The sequence below is a fragment of the Erpetoichthys calabaricus genome, chromosome 5, assembly GCF_900747795.2.
Source record: "Erpetoichthys calabaricus chromosome 5, fErpCal1.3, whole genome shotgun sequence".
NCBI classification, from domain to species: Eukaryota; Metazoa; Chordata; class Cladistia; order Polypteriformes; family Polypteridae; genus Erpetoichthys; species Erpetoichthys calabaricus.
In genome coordinates this window covers 158,850,237-158,868,943 of record NC_041398.2, presented here as the reverse complement: position 1 = coordinate 158,868,943, position 18,707 = coordinate 158,850,237, and the positions used below count along the sequence as shown (strand labels likewise).

The following is an 18,707-nucleotide window of genomic DNA, read 5'->3' as shown; positions in this document are numbered from 1 at the left end:
CCATCCATCTCAGTCCCAGGGGGTATACGGTGCCAGGGGAAGGGGTATGCGACTTCATTCATAAATCCAAAGAAGATCTGGTAAACCGGCAGGATTGCTGCAATCGACAATTGCGGATGGACCGGGGGAGACTTTGGGAGTCGACCTGATGGGGCCTTTTCCTGTTACCAGCTCGAGGAAGACCGTCCTGATGGTGGTGATTGATTATTTTTCAAAGTGGGTGGAGCTGTTTGCATTAACAGACGCAAAAACTAATAAGATCTGCTCCACCCTGAAGAACGAAATCTTCACCCGCTGGGGGGTGCCGAAGAACATCATCTTAGACCGGGGTCCACAGTTCACGAGCTCTCTCTTAGATGAACTTTATACAGCCTGGGGAGTGAAGAAAAACCTGACAACAGCTTACCATCCCCAGGCTAACATGACAGAGCGAGTGAACCGGACCCTGAAGAACATGATCGCCTCCTATGTGGGTGAACGCCATCAGGACTGGGATAAATGGCTCCCCGAGCTCCGGTTTGCCCTGAACACCGCTGTGCACGAAGCCACAGGTGAGACGCCTGCTTTGGTTGCGCTGGGCAGACAGCTAAAGGGCCCGCTTGACCGACTCCTTCCCAGAGCCCCTAATCCAGAAACCACCACTTACAATAACTTATTCAAAATTGAGGAATTACGGCGGAGAATCCAACAGAGGTTGGTGAGTTCGACATCCAGACATGCCAAGTTATATAATGCCCGGCGTAAGGAAGCGCACTTTCAGCCGGGTGATTTGGTCTGGATTAGAGCTCACCATCTCTCGGATGCCAGCAAAAGGTTCTCCGCCAAGCTAGCGCCTAAATGGTTAGGTCCAGCCAAAATCATTTCTCAAACAGGTCCCGTTAATTTCCAGTTTCAAAGGGGTATCGGCACTGACTTCAAGATAGACACAATCCATGTGGCCAATCTCAAGCCGTACTTCGGCCCTCCCTTGTCCAAGGTTGGGGGGGGGAGGGAATGTAGCGGGGCCACATAGTGTTAAATGTCAGTTCTGAGTGCGTCTCGTTTCATTGTCCCGTTTACTGTTTGTGCATCAGTTTATGCCGTCCCCGTAAAAAGGGGGACGGATGATGGAAGGAGACCACAGCCGCCAACCTGGAAAACACCTGTTTTCAATCAATCAATCCCAGCCGTCACAGGACTATATAAGCCATCAGGAGGAGAAGAGGAAAAAAGGAGATTTTGTTTCAACATTACGACCACGAGCAACCTGTACCTGTTTTCCATATTGCGCTTATCCATCCAGTTTGTTTTCCATCTGCCGGATTTATTTCAAGGACCTCACCACGAGATACCCCGGGGTAGGACTTAATCATCCACCACATACACGAGGATTCACGGTGAGGCTGTTCCATTTTTTTTTTCCGGGGAGAATCAAACAACTCTATCACTAATTCAGTCATCCGCTTTCAGGACATTTTCTTTATTACCGGACTCACGTACTCATTCATTTTCAGTTTATCAGTCATTGTCGTTTTCGTGTTGTGTGTTTATTTGTTACAGGGACAAGGGAGGGTTTTTGTTGTATATATTTATATATGTTTGGTGGTGTTTTGTTATTGCTGGGATGGAGGGATATTTGTAGTATTTATATGTTTCTATTTTTATATTTCATTTCATTTAATACATATAATCTGTTTAATTTTACATCCTGTTTGTGTACTTATATTTTTCACCGTCGATTGTGGGGAAAAGTTCAAATGGTAAGAAGTACGGCTTGATAGTTAGATTATTTCTCAGTTAATTATCCAGGCCACTGGTCTTGGAGGTGTAGCTGCCGGCTGGGTAAAAGGGGTCGGCCGTTACAAAGTAAGGTGAGCCAAAGTCAGAGGAGAACTCAAACAAAAAATAATGGCAAAGATGCGGTCAACATGCAGACAAAGTAACACAAGAAGAGTTAAAGAAATGGGCCGATTTCTTGATATCGAACAGTGAGAGTCTCACTCGTGTGCTTCTCACTACTCTCTCATCAAGCTTTTTTCTTTTTTTTAAGGCCTGCAAGAAAATCATTGAGAAGCTTGAATTGTACCTCACCAGTGAAACAAATTCACACCTCAAAAAAGCCTTCCCTTTAAAAGGCATGGTCGTCTAAAATTTTTGTGAAAGCGGAACTTAAAAATGGGAATGTGAAAAGAAACAATGAAAATTAAAGTGTAAAATGCTGAGGGCATTCAAAATATAAATTTAGGGAAAATGTAGAAAATGTATGCATGAAATGTGCAAGAAAGTTAGGTCCAAACTGTAGATGAAAATCTTAACAGCACCAAAAAAAAATGCTGTATGTGATATGTGATTAAATTATTGACAGCGACAGTGGCCAATAACTGCAGATTAGTCAATTATTAGTTGGTATCTAAGAAAGAAAAATGGACTGACTATAGCAGGGCCATTACATACAGTATTTTCTGAGAATATTGTAAGCCACCACCTGACTGATGCAACACTGTTATGTATCTTGAGGCACTTCTGGCCACTTCCCAACAATATTCAATTTTCAGTTGATTTGAACATTAAGGGAAGGAAATTCATCAATTTTCTAAACCCATGTATCCAAAAAAGGGTAATGGGAAAATCTCAGCAAACATCAGGCGCAAGGCAGGAAAAATCCCTGGATAGGGTGTCGGTCCATTGCAGAGAAGGAAATCCTTTCCTACAAATGCAGAATTGAGGTTCGTCAGTCAGTGATTTAATCCTAATACATGTGTTGTCAAGCAGCCTAATCATACTGTATTTGAAAACTTGGTTTTAGGCTAAGGCAAGCCACATTGTCTTTGTAAGTTCTACTCTTTATTTCCCTGGAAGTGTAATTTTCCACATCCTTGAGTTTGCAGAATTCTTGCAAATTGTGTTCCAGAAAATATTAAGTACTAAAGGAAAATTAATTTTACTAATATCTACAAATCATGCTAGACTGAATATAATCCTCTGCTGCCCTTTACATGTGTTCCATATGCTTATACACCACTGTTTCTAGCATCTTCCGAAACTCATGACAAAGTGTTGTGTTTCTACAGGAAACTGTTTAGTTGCCAAGTATGGTAGGCAAAAAATGGAAAAGAAAAGTTGGCAAAGTTGCCCCAAGGGGAACATTTATAGACAGGGAGTTTGTTCTTGTCTGTTGTTTGCTATTCAAATGTCATCCACTTTCTGCAACAGGGGTTTTTTTGTTCTTCTTGCCCAGAAGAGTAAGAGCAGTAGTCAGGACAGAAGTGATGCCAATTCTCTTCTTCCTGACAGAGTTCCTCCATTCTACAGAGGGAACCAAAACCTGTGTAACTAATTGCTCTATATTCCTTCCCCACATAAGAGTTTCTCCATGCTTTCATGTGTGGCAGGGTATACAGTTACTTTTGCTCCTCATTGTTGTCTCCTTATTGGACTCACAGAAGCAGAATACCAGAGCTAGCCTTTTCTCATTGGTAGTTTAACTCTCTATTAGGCTTGGCATTGTATTTTACTGGTGCTAAAGCTTAAAATGTTGTCTGCATGAAAAAACAGCCCCTGTCACCTGTAACTAGCCTAATTATACTCATTTGCCAGAATACACCAGGCATACACTGTATAGTCTTCCTAAAAGAAAATGGCTAAATTAGTGTGACATGCACACCTCATTAACTCAAAATGAATACTTTGCAAGCTGAAGAATTTCATGTAAAAAACAAGGGCAAACCAATCTAGAATATATATGCCACACAGTCTTACACCTTATTATTTTACTGAATCTACTGTACACTGCAGTTAGTTTTAATATGTTATTAACAACATGTGATGCTGACTTTATATTAAACTAAATTAATTAGTACTGGCTACTGCTATTGTAGTTTTGAAAACAACAAACACAGAGAGAGCATTGAAAATTAAGCCTAGCGAAAATATTTGATACCTACTTACCAGCAAAACTGCCTGCCTTCAAACAGACACAGCATTTAAAAGCAGCTGATAATCAGTTGTGCCTCTCTTCCTCTTTCTCTTACTTTCTAGCGAAAGACATACAGTACTTAATATGGACTGGCTGAAGGCAACAAACCGATTTAACATTACTAATTTAGTAAGCAGCTGTCTTCTGTTTTGAAACAAGATCAGAGAGCCTGGACAAAATCCATCCAGTCTTTGAAGGAGTGCAGAAAGTTCACACAGACAGCATCATTTTATGTTTTGTATCTATTTTTCTAAGAATAAGATCTCATTTGCTACTACATAAAATTTAAGAAAATTTAAAATTCAGCATGTCTTTCATCCTGGGGAACTAAGATTAAATTTTAAACCCCCGAAGGCATTTTTGTACAGCTAAAAGTACTTCATATTCACTATACTACAACAGATATCATATCTGGAATTGCAGCTTAAAAGAACTTCAGCTTAGTGAAAATTCTTGGGTTTTTTTTGTGCCAGTTATTTCTTAATAATATTATTAGTTATTTAAATTTTGTACAACTGCAGAAGCCATTAGGATTTTACTTTTTATTCATTTATATTAGGCAGAGTTGTGGCTTTAAGGCTAGGGATCTATGCCGTCAATCCACAGGTTGCCTATTCAGATCCCATAAATGCCAAAAGTGATTCCACTCCACTGAGCCCTTGAGTAAGGCCATTAACCTGCAATTGCTCTGCCCTGGGTATGACGATAACCTTCCCTCCAACTTGCAGGGAAAACTCGGGGGTTGGTGGCAGGATTGGCACTACAGCCACTGTAAAAAACCTCACACTATTCCATTCAAATTAGGTGTCACCTGTTGCACAGCTGCACTTGGGTCCTAATTTGGGATCCTGGGGTGGTTTGTCATGTTGTGGGTTCAGCAATGTGCTTTATCAATGCATGCCTCTCTCTCATTTATATTCCACTATGAATAACAAATTGTTTCCTGTAGTGGTCCTGCTCCAAATTGGTGTTTCCCTGAAGTATATCAGTCATACAATAGCAAACTTTTCAACCACACCTGTTATTCTGATATCTGTTGTTAATGGCATCTACATTTTCTTGGAAATATGTTTTGTACTTAAAATTTCTTAAATTATTATTTAATCTTTGGGGTACTTTTCACATTATAAGGTATCTAGCCTCAATTATACATGATATATTATATGAATGAATGAAGGAGACCCAGGTGAATTGCCGATTCTAAATTGTCCCTAGTGTGTGCTTGGTGTGTGGGTGGGTGGGTGTGTGTGTGTGTGTGTGTGTGCCCTGTGGTGGGCTGGTGCCCTGCCCGGGGTTTGTTTCCTGCCTTACGCCCTGTGTTGGCTGGGATTGGCTCCAGCAGACCTCGGTGACCCTGTAGTTAGGATATAGCGGGTTGGATAATGGATGGATGGATGGATGAATGAATGAAATTTCACTTTCCTTTTAAAGAGTGTTCTTGCACAAGCCAATCATCTTCTTCTAGTGAGTCATAGAAACACCAAGGCACTAACACAAAGTTCTAAGTAAGAGATGGAATTAAAATCTACTGAACCTGTTTGACTCCACTTTCCATAATTCTGTGGGCTAAATTAGTTACTGTAGATCTCAGCAAGATTAATGACATCAAGAAATAAAAACAGTATTTATTCTTGTTTCTAGGGGTATTATTCTTTTACCATCTTTAAATGTTAAATTCTTAGAAGAGAATGAGAGAGAGAAGAGGTTGGATGATGTGGAGATAGCGAATCAGGAAGTGCAATGGATTAGCAAGGACGAAGTAAGGACAGCTATGCAGAGGATGAAGAATGGAAAAGCCGTTGGTCCAGATGACATATCTATGGAAGCATGGAGGTGTTTAGGAGAGATGGCAGTGGAGTTTTTAACCAGATTGTTTAATAGAATCTTGGAAAGTGGGAAGATGCCTGAGGAGTGGAGAAGTGTACTGGTGCCGATATTTAAGAATAAGGGGGATGTGCAGGACTGTAGTAATGACAGGGGAATAAAATTGATGAGCCACAGCATGAAGTTATGGGAAAGAGTAGTGGAAACTAGGTTAAGAAGTGAGGTGATGATTAGTGAGCAGCAGTATGGCTTCATGCCAAGAAAGAGCACCACAGATGCAACGTTTGCTCTGAGGGTGTTGATGGAGAAGTATAGAGAAAGCGAAAAGGAGTTGCATTGCGTCTTTGTGAAGCTGGAGAAAGCATATGACAGGGTGCCTCGAGAGGAGTTGTGGTATCGTATGAGGAAGCCGGGAGTGGCAGAGAAGTATGTAAGAGTTGTACAGGATATGTATGAGGGAAGTGTGACTGTGGTGAGGTCTGCGGTAGGAGTGATGGATGCATTCAAGGTGGAGGTGGGATTACATCAGGGATTGGCTCTGAGCCCTTTCTTATTTGCAACGGTTAGGACAGGTTGACAAATGAGTCTCCATGGACTATGATGTTTGCTGATGACACTGTGATCTGCAGTGAGATTTGGGAGAAGGTTGAGGAGACCCTGGAGAGGTGGAGATATGCTCTAGAGAGGAGAGGAGAGGAATGAAGGTCAGTAGGAACAAGACAGAATACATGTGTGTAAATGAGAGGGAGGTCAGTGGAATGGTGAGGATGCAGGGAGCAGAGTTGGCAAAGGTGGATGAGTTTAAATACTTGGGATCAACAGTACAAGAGTAATGGGGATTGTGGAAGAGAGGTGAAAAAGAAAGTGCAGGCAGGGTGGGGTGGGTGGAAAAGAGTGTCAGGAGTGATTTGTGACAGACGGATATAAGCAAGAGTGAAAGTGAAGGTCTACAGGATGGTAGTGAGACCAGCTATGTTATATGGGTTGGAGACGGTGTCACTGACCAGAAAGCAGGAGACAGAGCTGGAAGTAGCAGAGTTAAAGATGCTAAGATTCGCATTGGGTGTGATGAGGATGGACAGGATTAGGAATGAGTACATTAGAGGTTCAGCTCAAGTTGGACGGTTGGGAGACAAAGTCAGAGAGGCGAGATTGCATTGGTTTGGACATGTGCAGAGGAGAGATGCTGAGTATATTGGGAGAAGGATGCTAAGGATAGAGCTGCCAGGCAAGAGAAAAAGAGGAAGGCCTAAGAGAAGGTTTATGGATGTGGTGAGAGAGGACATGCAGGTGATGGGTGTAACAGAACAAGATGCAGAGGACAGAAAAATATGGAAGAAGATGATCTGCTGTGGCAACCCCTAATGGGAGCAGCCGAAAGAAGAAAAAGAAATGTTAAATTCTTAAAAGCATTCCAACCTATAGCTTTCAAATCATCATTTATTAACTGAAAGCATTCAGTAGGTTCAAAGGGTGTAAAATGTATTTGTTGATTTTTATCAATTTCTCCTAATGTCTAAACATACTTGTATAGTTTTATTTTGTTGGTTTCCATAATCTTACTTTCCATTATGGAATGCTTGGTGCATAACTTTATTGGTAATTGTAGTCATTAATTTGTTTTTCTAATAGTTACAATAACATCCGGGGTATTGTTTTTTAAACATTGATGTATGTTATCTATTCATCCAATTGTTGTCTTCCCTGAGGTGGAATATCAGACACACTGTTCTTCACACAGTTAAGTAGGGTATTACTGATCCAAAATGTGTACTATCCATTTATTCAGAGCATTTGGCTTGCAGATATTCATTCTGTATTTTTATATATTGAAAAATCCAACATGTTAATGACTACAACCATAAAATTCTCTGTTGTACTTGTCCCTTTTTGTGAAAAAGAATTCACTCAAGTAGAACACACATCAAGAGAAATCACAGTAGAAATCAAAAGAGCAGTTGTTAATGTCCTCACCATGAGGTGGGAAATATACACTATGATGTACAGAGAAATACAACTGCAATAAATGATCCATTGCTTTATTAAACTATCTAAAACTGTGTAAAGTTATATTGCCAAGATCTAGTATGCATGAATCAGTCCCACTAGCATCTTACACAACCCTTATTCTTCACCTTCATGGTAACAAACCCACATGTCAGTCCCACACAGCTACGTAGGCCACTCAGCTAAAACGCAGATCCTGGCAAACACCATTCCTATATTTGGCCCCCAGAGTGTTTTTTCTTTTCCCTGGCAAGGCTGTTGTACATTTATTTAGAACCATCATGAGAGTCATTTTTGGATTGTTCTTTCTTGCTGGGTTAGGTCTATGAGGAGCACATATCTTCAGATAAATTAATTGAAGCACATAAGCTCCTCAAAAACACCAAGGTCACAATCATAAGTAGCTAAATCTTTTATATTAGTGTTCTACTCTGCATCATGAAATATTACTTTATTGACTAGCTGCAACTTTAAGCACATTTACATATATAACAAAAGCATGTCTGTATTTATTTGTTTGATTCTTATAAAATATTTATATAAATGCATTTCCCCGGTTCTTATCTATAGCACACATATACACTTACTCATTTAAAAAGAAACTGATTGGTTGCTGTTTTACTTGTCAAGCACAGTTTTATGTTCTGTTAAACTAGTATATATTTTATAAGCATTTGATGAAACTACAGTATAGTCAAAGCTAGTACATTTTTGAGAGCTGCCACAATAGATGCACTTGTTTGTCACCTCACAAAGTGGCTGAATGATGTGTGGCAGACAACAAAGATAAATCTGATTTTGACTGCAATATGAATATAAGCACTATTATTTATAATCTCCTTTTCTAAGTGCTAAAATGTATTAGTTTAAATTGCAAGTCAGTTAATGCCTGATATCTAAGGAACTCATTTGGGAAATAATTAACATCTAATCTCCTGTTTACATAGACATTCTCATGTATGTTAACATTCTATGCTAGGAAAAGAAAATTATCATAATTATAAGCTTACAGTGTTTGAAAAATAATTGAAACTATAAAACCAAAAAAATCTGTTTTCAGCTCAAATACAGATACCTTAAAAGGAATTTCCCTTGTCATTATCCATGATGTTCATTAATGTAAAAAAAAAGTTATGAACTTCTTAAAATTATATTTCAGTTCTTCCAATGCTTATCTACAGCAGGAAAGGCAGTTATACAACCACTATTAACACTGATTCAATCACAGAGAAAGCAAGTGGAAAACTGAAAGAGAAAGCAAGACATATTCAAGTTTCATGTGGTTAATCATGTTCTCTAACAAAACAAATCCAAAACAATTCAAAATTGACTTTGAACAAAACAAAAAAATCCCTACTATACAAAATAAAAAGGTGGAGAATTTCTGAGAATTTACGAAGCAAAAATTAATGTGCTCTTCACAGAGTTTAGATGTTCTTTCCTCTTAAAACTCAGATACCTGGTACCGCCATGTTTTAAAATGTATATGGTATGTGAATTCAATGTAACAATGCAGTAATGTCATATATAGATAGATAGATAGATAGATAGATAGATACTTTATTAATCCCAATATGCACACTTCTTCTTCTTCTTCTTCTTTCAGCTGCTCCCATTAGGGGTTGCCACAGCGGATCATCTTCCATGTCTTTCTGTCCTCTGCATCTTATTCTGTTACACCCATCACCTGCATGTCCTCTCTCACCACATCCATAAACCTTTTCTTAGGCCTTCCCCTTTTCCTCTTCCCTGGCAGCTCTATACTTAGCATCTTTCTCCCAATATACCCAGTATCTCTCCTCTGCACATGTCCAAACCAATGCAATCTCGCCTCTCTGACTTTGTCTCCCAACCGTCCAACTTGAGCTGACCCTCTAATGTACTAATTTCTAATCTTATCCATCCTCGTCACACCCAATGCGAATCTTAGCATCTTTAACTCTGCTACTTCCAGCTCTGTCTCCTGCTTTCTGGTCAGTGCCACCGTCTTCAACCCATATAACATAGCTGGTCTCACTACCGTTCTGTAGACCTTCCCTTTCACTCTTGCTTATACCCGTCTGTCACAAATTACTCCTGACACTCCTGTCCACCCATTCCACCCTGCCTGCACTCTCTTTTTCACCTCTCTTCCACAATCCCCATTACTCTGTACTGTTGATCCCAAGTATTTAAACTCATCCACCTTTGCCAACTCTACTCCCTGCATCCTCACCATTCCACTGACCTCCCTCTCATTTACACACATGTATTCTGTCTTGTTCCTACTGACCTTCATTCCTCTCCTCTCTAGAGCATATCTCCACCTCTCCAAGGTCTCCTCAGCCTGCTCGCTACTATCGCTACAGATCACAATGTCATCATCAAACATCACAGTCCACGGGGACTCCTGTCTAATCTCGTCTGTCAACCTGTTCATCACCATTGCAAATAAGAAAGGGCTCAGAGCCAATCCTTGATGTAATCCCACCACCACCTTGAATGCATCCGTCACTCCTACCGCAGACCTCACCACAGTCACACTTCCCTCATACATATCCTGTACAACTTTTACGTACTTCTCTGCCACTCCCGACTTCCTCATACAATACCAAAGCTCCTCTCGAGGCACCCTGTCATATGCTTTCTCCAGGTCCACAAAGACGCAATGCAACTACTTCTGGCCTTCTCTAAACTTCTCCATCAACATCCTCAGAGTAAACATTGAATCTGTGGTGCTCTTTCGTGGCATAAAACCATACTGCTGCTCACTAATCATCACCTCACTTCTTAACCTAGCTTCCACTACTCTTTCCCATAACTTCATGCTGTGGCTCATCAATTTTATTCCCCTGTAGTTACTGCAGTCCTGCACATCCCCCTTATTCTTAAATATCGGCACCAGTACACTTCTTCTCCACTCCTAAGGCATCCTCTCACTTTCCAAGAATTCCATTAAACAATCTGGTTAAAAACTCCACTGCCATCTCTCCGAAACACCTCCATGCTTCTACAGGTATGTCATCTGGACCAATGGCCTTTCCATTTTTCATCCTCTTCATAGCTGTACTTACTTCATCCTTGCTAATCCATTGCACTTCCTGATTCACTATCTCCACATCATCCAACCTCTTTACTCTTTCGTTCTCTTCATTCATCAGCCTCTCAAAGTACTCTTTCCATCTGCTCAACACACTCTCCTCGCTTTTGAGTACGTTTCCATCTTTATCCTTTATCACTCTAACCTGCTGCACATCTTTCCCAGCTTGGTCCCTCTGTCTAGCCAATCGGTACAGGTCCTTTTCTCCCTCCTTAGTGTCCAATCTCTCATACAACTCATCATACGCCTTTTCTTTAGCCTTCGCCACCTCTGTCTTCACCTTGTGCCTTATTTCCTTGTACTCTTGTCTACTTTCCGCATCTCTCTGACTATCCCACTTCTTCTTTTCCATCCTCTTTCTCTGTATACTCTCCTGTATTTCCTCATTCCACCACCAGGTTTCCTTTTCCTCCTTCCTCTTTCCAGATGTCACACCAAACACCCTTCTTGCTGCCATCCTTACTACATCTACTGTAGTTTCCCAGCTGTCTGGTAACTCTTCACTGCCACCCAGTGCCTGTCTCACCTCCTCCCTAAACTCAACCTTGCAGTCTTCCTTTTCCAACTTTCACCATTTGATCCTTGGCTGTGCTCTCACTCTCTTCCTCTTCTTGATCTGCAACGTCATCGTACAGACCACCATCCTATGCTGCTTAACTACACTTTCCCCTGCCACCACTTTGCAGTCTTCAATCTCCTTCAGATCAACTCCTCTGCATAGGATGTGATCTACCTGTGTGCATCTTCTTCCACTCTTGTATGTGACCCTATGTTCCTCCCTCTTCTTAAAATATGTATTCACCACAGCCATGTCCATCCTTTTGGCAAAATCCACTATCCTCTGACCTTCTTCATTCCTCTCCTTGACACCATACCTACCCATCACCTCCTCGTCTCCTCTGTTCCCTTCACACAATATGCCCATTGAAATCCACTCCAATCACCACTTTCTGTCCCTTGGGTACACTGTTCATCACTTCATCCAACTCACTCCAAAAATTTTCTTTCTCACCCATTGCACACCCAACTTGCGGTGCATATGCAGTAACAACATTCATCATCACACCTCCAATTTCCAGCTTCATAATCATTACTCTGCCTGACAGTCTTTTCACCTCCAAAAACCTCTTGAAATACTGTTCCTTCAGAATAACTCCTACCCTATTTCTCCTCCCATCCACACCATGATAGAACAATTTGAATCCACCTCCAATCCACCTGGCCTTACTCCCCTTCCATTTAGTCTCTTTTATACACGCACAATATATCAACCTTCCTTCTGTCCATCATATCTGCTAACTCTCTCCCCTTACCAGTCATACTGCCAACATTCAAAGTTCCTACCCTCAGTTCCACTCTCTTTACTTTCCTCCTCCTTCTTCTCCTTCTTCTTCTTCGGCCAACAGTAGCCCAATTTCCGCCAGCACCCTGTTGGCTAACAGTACTGGTGGCGGTCGTTGTTAACCCGGGGCTCGACCGATCCGGTATGGAAATTTGTATTGTTGTCCACATATTGATTTGGCAAAATTTTACACTGGATTTCCTTCCTTACGTAACCCTCCCCATTTATCCGGGCTTGGGACTGGCATGAAGAAACACACTGGTTTGTGCATCCCCTGTGGCTGGGTTAATGTCATATATGCACACAAAGAGAAAAAAAGAACAAAATGGCAACATGAAACAAAATAACAGTAACAAAAATACAAATCCCAAACAGTGAAATATCAATAAAATCACATCTCTATAATATAACTTCGAAAACTTAACCTTGCTTCAAACATAAATGCTTTTAACATCAAAAAGTTTAAATTATAGAAAAAAACACACAATAAAACAAAAAAGCAATCCTCACAGCTGTATATTTTATAGTACTCCAAAAACCTTGCATTGGGTGTTTTTGCTATTGCCTTTTGCATTAATCTTGGAAACAGAAGCATCAATTTCTTTTATACAGCTTTTGTTAATTTCAACATGGTATTATCTGGATTTTTAAATTTGAGTTTTAGGATGGAGAGAAACTTTGTAGGATTTCCATGGGTTGTTATAAGTTCCTGTAAAATTGTTTAAACATTGTTTCCTAAGAACTGCAACTGTTTAAGGAAACAGCTTTATACCAAAGTCACACAATCGTCGCGTTGCTTATTTATTATATGTTATGCATAATTTGTCCTGGTTTTAAACAAATTAATTTAAACTATAATGTGTCTAATATCTGGTTAACAATTGGAAGAGTTAGCAGAAATCCTTAATCTTAATTATTAAGTACAACAACAATTTCTTTCTTGTACAGCCCAAAAGGGATACACGAGGGATGCCGCAAAGCCCTGTTTTTGACAGCTCCCCCAGCCTTGACTCAATCAGAACACATGAAAAAACTTCCAAAAACATACGCTTGTAGGTAAAAAAAATAAAAGAAATTTTGGGAAAGGTAAATCATAGAGAGAGACCTTTTCCAGGTAGGTTGGGCATGCAATGGGTATTTAGAGCCCCAGAAACCTTGGCCAACATGCTGCCTCCTCCCTACTGGCCATTCCACAGCCGAGTCAGTGCTGGGCCAGCCAATTTGATGAAAGGACCCTTCTATTTGGTGATTCCAGTGCTCCTGAATTAGAGGTGATACTAAACATACTAAAAATAAAAAGCATTGTTTTTATTTTTTAATTCTAGAAGCATAAAAAATGTACAAAGAGCTGACCTTGAGTACCCCAAGCCACCACTAATGTTCCATGTATTGGAATACTGTCCTTTACTACTTGCAAGATAAGACACAGCATTATGCATTGCACCTGCTTCCATGATTTTCAAGTCCTAAAGGCACCATTTGGCAAAAGGCCAGCAATTCATGTCACACCCAATTAATGTTTACTGAAGTGCAATGTCATTTAGTGTTGTTAGCTGAACCAGTTGAAAGCCCACAGGGGCAACTAATAATGGGGACACTACCTGAAAACATTAATCATCCATGACAAAGGCACCAGCTTTGCACAGGAGCCAAGGGGATAGTCACAGTTATCAGGTAATTTCTTAGACAAGGAGCTTTTGGAATACATACATCTGTCATTCAATCCTGAGTGCCTCCAAAGAACAGAAAATAACCTGATTACTGAAATAAATTTCATTTTATTAAAAATGGCTTTTATAATATTTATAAATGTAAGAAAATTATTTTATCAATAACTGTTTTCTGTATGTTTCCTTATTCCTTCTGATCTAGCATAAAGGATATTACTATTTATATAGATAGTTACTTATTAATTATAGTTTTTTTTGAAAATTTTAAATGATCTTTTTTTAAGTTATCTACAATACACAAATGGGTCACTTTATTTGGTATGCTCATCTACTACATTTTTGCCCTTAGAATAATTGGAATTATGGAGTTAAGTGTTGAGTAACCATCATGGCTCCAGATTTTTGTCCCAACCAGCTTCTTCTTTAAATTAAGCAATTACATTATTTAATTATGCAAGCTGTTATTTCTGTGTTTTGGTTTCAATCTAGGAATTACAAAGGTGAGTTTGCAAAATTTGTGTTGAAATGTGACATGTATTTATGTGTTAGCATTTCTTTTTTTGTTTTCCTTAATTTCTTTTTAAGAATTGCATCTTCCTAACCATAATGATTTTCAGTCAGCTTTTCCATTTGTTCTGACGTTGTTAGTTGTTCTAATGAGCATTTTAATGGGTGTGACACTGAAGTAGCTCCATCCTTTTTGTTATGACTGGAAGTCCCAAAAGCACTTCTAAAAATGCCCACTAGAGGGGAAAATCGCAACATAAACCCTGTCTAGATACAAAAGATCCACATAGAATCTTTACAAAATAAAAGATTTGTTCTTCAATTAAATGCTGTTCAATAACAATGAAGCTCTATGAAGCACAAAGGCAATAGAATTTGCTCACAAAATTAAGCCAATCCATTGCAACCAATCTCCCAATACAGAAAGGCAAAACAGAGTCAAAATAGAGTATGAAGTAAAAATACATTAATCATAATAATGAAAGAAGATCACAGTCACACACCACTCTCTAGTGATTTCAAATGAATTGCCATGAACTGTGCGAAACCATACAGATTTATAGGGCAGAGGGCAGTTCCTGGTGGTGTATGACAGGTGGCCCCACCCCTTGAGGAACTAACCACCTTACAGTTTTACAACTTTTTGTAATTTATGCGTCTATAGTTATACATTCTGCCACCTGACCTTTGAGTTCTGATACTCAGAAACACCTTGAGATGGAGTACAATTACCTATCTGGTGATATGAGACCAGTTTGAATACCAACCATTAATATACAGGTAGGTGCAACCTTACTAAAATACAAATATTTGTATATTTCTTACAAATTTAAATCTCACACTATTGTGCTTTTCTGAATGCAGAATAAGAGCAACAAACACAAACTAATTAAATAATTAGATCAATTAAAGATAAAATGACTCACTGAATGTGACACTAGTTGAAACAAAAACTTGCAGCCTGAAGAGAACCTCAGGACTGAACTTAAGAACAGCTGCTGTACTGAATAGAGATCTGGGAACAATACAAACTATTGGAGTAAACTGAAGTCACTGTTATATTAGTGGAACCAGCTTTAGAAGACATCAGCATTAAGATATGGTACATTATCTAGCTGGAAGGATGAATGTTAAAACGAGTACATTGTGGCTATAAAGGGATGCACTTGGTTAGCAACAACAATTAGGTACATGTTAGCAATTCAGATAACATTTAATCAATATTAGGTGGTCTAATATATACCAAGACTGCATTCCCCATAGTAATTCACTACCACCTCCAGCCCATACCATTCACAAAAGGCAAGATGAATCCATTGTTTTATCTTGTTTACATCAAATTCTGTCCATACCATATGCATAATGCAGCACCTATGAAGATGCATAATATCCTGTGACATTCTAACAGTTGTTTCTACAACTTTACTGTAAACATGCTCACTGAAGCTTAGTTTCATTCCTGACATCTAAGAGTGGAAAAATTAAGGTCCAATACGCTGTGCATTCAGAATCGGTCTTCTGCACTTCACTGTTATACATAGCACTTTTTTGAGTACCAGTGGCCTTCCTCTTAAATGTTCCTGGCCATTTTCATCTGTTCTCTCTCGTTAATAAAGTGTTGTCAACCATTGGCAGTATACTGATTTCTTCCAAAATAACATCAAGTTAAAAAGTAGATACAGTAAAATACCTTTGTATACCAAACTACTTTGGAATTTATCAATGTATCTTTGGTTCTGTTTGTGAAGTAAAACCTAGTATTTTTCCAAAATCTATCCTTAATTTTAAGTAATAACTGGGATCCACCACATTAATTCCATCATTCATGTCATCTCCTTGCTTGAACTGAAAAGGTTCAGCTCCTTCAATATTTCCTGATAACCCATACCTCTTAGTCCTTGTTGCTCTTCCCTGGATTTTCTCTAGCACTGCTATGTCTTTTTTATTCTCACTGTTGAAATCCTTTGTAAAGTGGAGTAATTTATGAGCATGGGATTCTTGGTCAAGCATGGGGGGACTCGGCTAGTCCATGATATTGTCAAAGGAAGGAATCATACTGTATATATCAGTATGGCAGCCTGAGAGATCAGAGAGAACGAAAGTTAATTTTAAGAAAAATTTGAGGCAACAGGCCAAAAAATACATGAGCAAAGAAAAGCAGAACTGATAATCAAAGAAGTTGCCAGACATTTCAAGCAGGATATAAACTAATTATATAATTCAAAAATAAAGCACAAGAAGGCAGAAAAATACATTGAATGAACAAAAGAAAAAAGTCAGAAGTCTTTTTTAAATATAGTATACTGATGGCAGAAAGGATTCAGGTGACTGTCAGGCACTTACAGTTGCTCCTGAATTTTGCCAGAGACATCAATTTCAAGATAATGAAATGGATGTGATTAGAAGCTTCACTGACCATTTTTTTACATTGCTGTTCATTCACAACAGGGTTTTGACTTTAACTGTTCCTTCTTCCAAATAACTACAATAATGGCAAATCCAGTCCACAATGTCATTTGCCTTTGTTAAATCACATCATAAATTTATGTTAGTCTTGCTCTAGTCAAGAGGACTTTTTCTATCCATGTGTCCTATATAAACATTCTTCTATTGCAGAGTTATGAAGTGATGAAGTAAATGCTGGCAGCATCATACACAACTCAGAAAACAAATACAGTATTGTCATTTCATAGTTGCAATGGAATTTCATATACAGCACATTCACACATCTACATTAACTCACTGTAGGCCAATTAAGATTTAAAGTCCTCAGTTAACATAACATGCATATGTTTGTAATGTAGGCAAGAAACCCATATGAACATTTAAACATTCCACTGACTGGGCCAAGAACTGAACCCACAGACATAGTGCTATGAGGCAGTTGTGTCATTCATTTAATTATTTGGCCTCTAAGGATTATATATTATAATGGTCTTCCTAACACAGAGTGAACCCAATTGGGACTAAAGTTTTTAAAAATTATGAAAATAAACAAAAGGGAGTGGAAACAAAGGGAATAGGCAAAAGTCATAGAATATGCAAAGGAAAACAAAATCCATCTTATTGTTGAGATCTACCTTTACTGGTCTTGACCTCTGTCCATTAGGTCAGATTATTTGCCTAGTTATCCACTTCAAAATATCACACAGCAAAATTTCCCTGTGTTACCTTCAAACCCTTTGGTGCTATTCCTAGCCTGCCTTTCACCTCCAGCTTGAGCCTTTGCTCCATTTAACCTCCAAATTCTGAACTTAATGGGCATCTACCTTGAGGCAACTAAAACCCCCAAACACAGAGTCTCTTTCTGCCAGATCTGAAATTGCATCTGGGATCATGGCTGGGTCTGTATACTGTTTAAGCCAGCCAAATCTAAGTGTCCTGTTACATCCCCCACAATCTCTGCAACTATGATCTCACAGTATGTAGAGGTCAAAGGTACATGTTCTGCTGCCACCTAACAGGCTTAATGATGGTTCTGGAGACTGATTCCAGATCACTTCCTGACTACACAACATATTGGTGATGTGGATGCCTTTACTATCCCTGCAGCAGCCTGCACCTTTTCTTCAACACCCAGGTGACCTTACAATTACTTTCACTTATTGGCTGAGCATCTTTGAGAATTGCATGCTGGCCGCTAATCAGGTCAACTTACCCAATGAGAGAAAAGGTGCCCTGCTTTTTCACTGTCTCAGAGCAGAAGGGCAACATACAGTATTTTTATACATTGCCAGCGGAAGATAATACATACAACACTGCTGTACTGGAGGTTAATGTTGTTGCTGAACATTACAAGTTACGCCTGTGTGGCCAAAGGGCTGGTGAGTCAATCAAGCAATACGTTGCATCTTTATGAAAACTGATTATTACTTGTGGGTTTGAAGAACAAAGTCACTATTCCAGAATGCCTGCCTAGGGGTTTACTTAATTGTTAACATTCCTTATTAATCCTCCATAGTGTAGGAAAGTACTTTGTTTTGCTGCCCTACATTAGTGGCATATCAGACAAACTTTGCATCTTCTGTTGTAAAAGCCTCTTACATTTTCTGGAAACACAGTATACCAAAAAGGAGTGACACTTTATATTTATTTTTTATAAGATGAGATTAAATGGTGATTAACCACTGTACAGTACATCATTAAATGAATGTGATTTAAAAAAGCTGCATGTAGTTTTCTGCAAAATCTTACTTTAAAAAATATTCCCTCATAATTCATTATCTTTCTCAGTGGCTGTGAAAGCAAAAGTTGCATATTCTCCACATATCTCCATTCCCTAAACATTATAAATCCATCACCCCAACATTGCAGAAGGGCAAG

At 39.2% G+C, this 18,707-nt stretch overlaps 3 protein-coding genes across 4 annotated transcripts in view; 2 read left to right on the top strand and 1 right to left on the bottom strand.

The window, feature by feature from the left end:
- LOC127527824 (uncharacterized) overlaps window positions 1–11,556 on the bottom strand; it is a 957,746-nt gene extending 946,190 nt beyond the window's left edge. The window contains exon 1 of the mRNA XM_051927750.1: window positions 10,561–11,556. Within this exon, the coding sequence (XP_051783710.1) occupies window positions 10,702–11,322 (621 nt within the window). The 5' untranslated portion in view covers window positions 11,323–11,556 and the 3' untranslated portion in view covers window positions 10,561–10,701. The remainder of the gene's footprint in view (window positions 1–10,560) is intronic.
- Window positions 1–18,707, top strand: part of grid2 (glutamate receptor, ionotropic, delta 2) — a 2,355,570-nt gene that overhangs the window by 1,123,578 nt on the left and 1,213,285 nt on the right. The window lies entirely within an intron of this gene.
- The window catches only part of LOC127527823 (uncharacterized), a 261,339-nt gene that overhangs the window by 94,783 nt on the left and 147,849 nt on the right, over window positions 1–18,707 (top strand). The gene's annotated exons all lie outside the window — the stretch shown is intronic.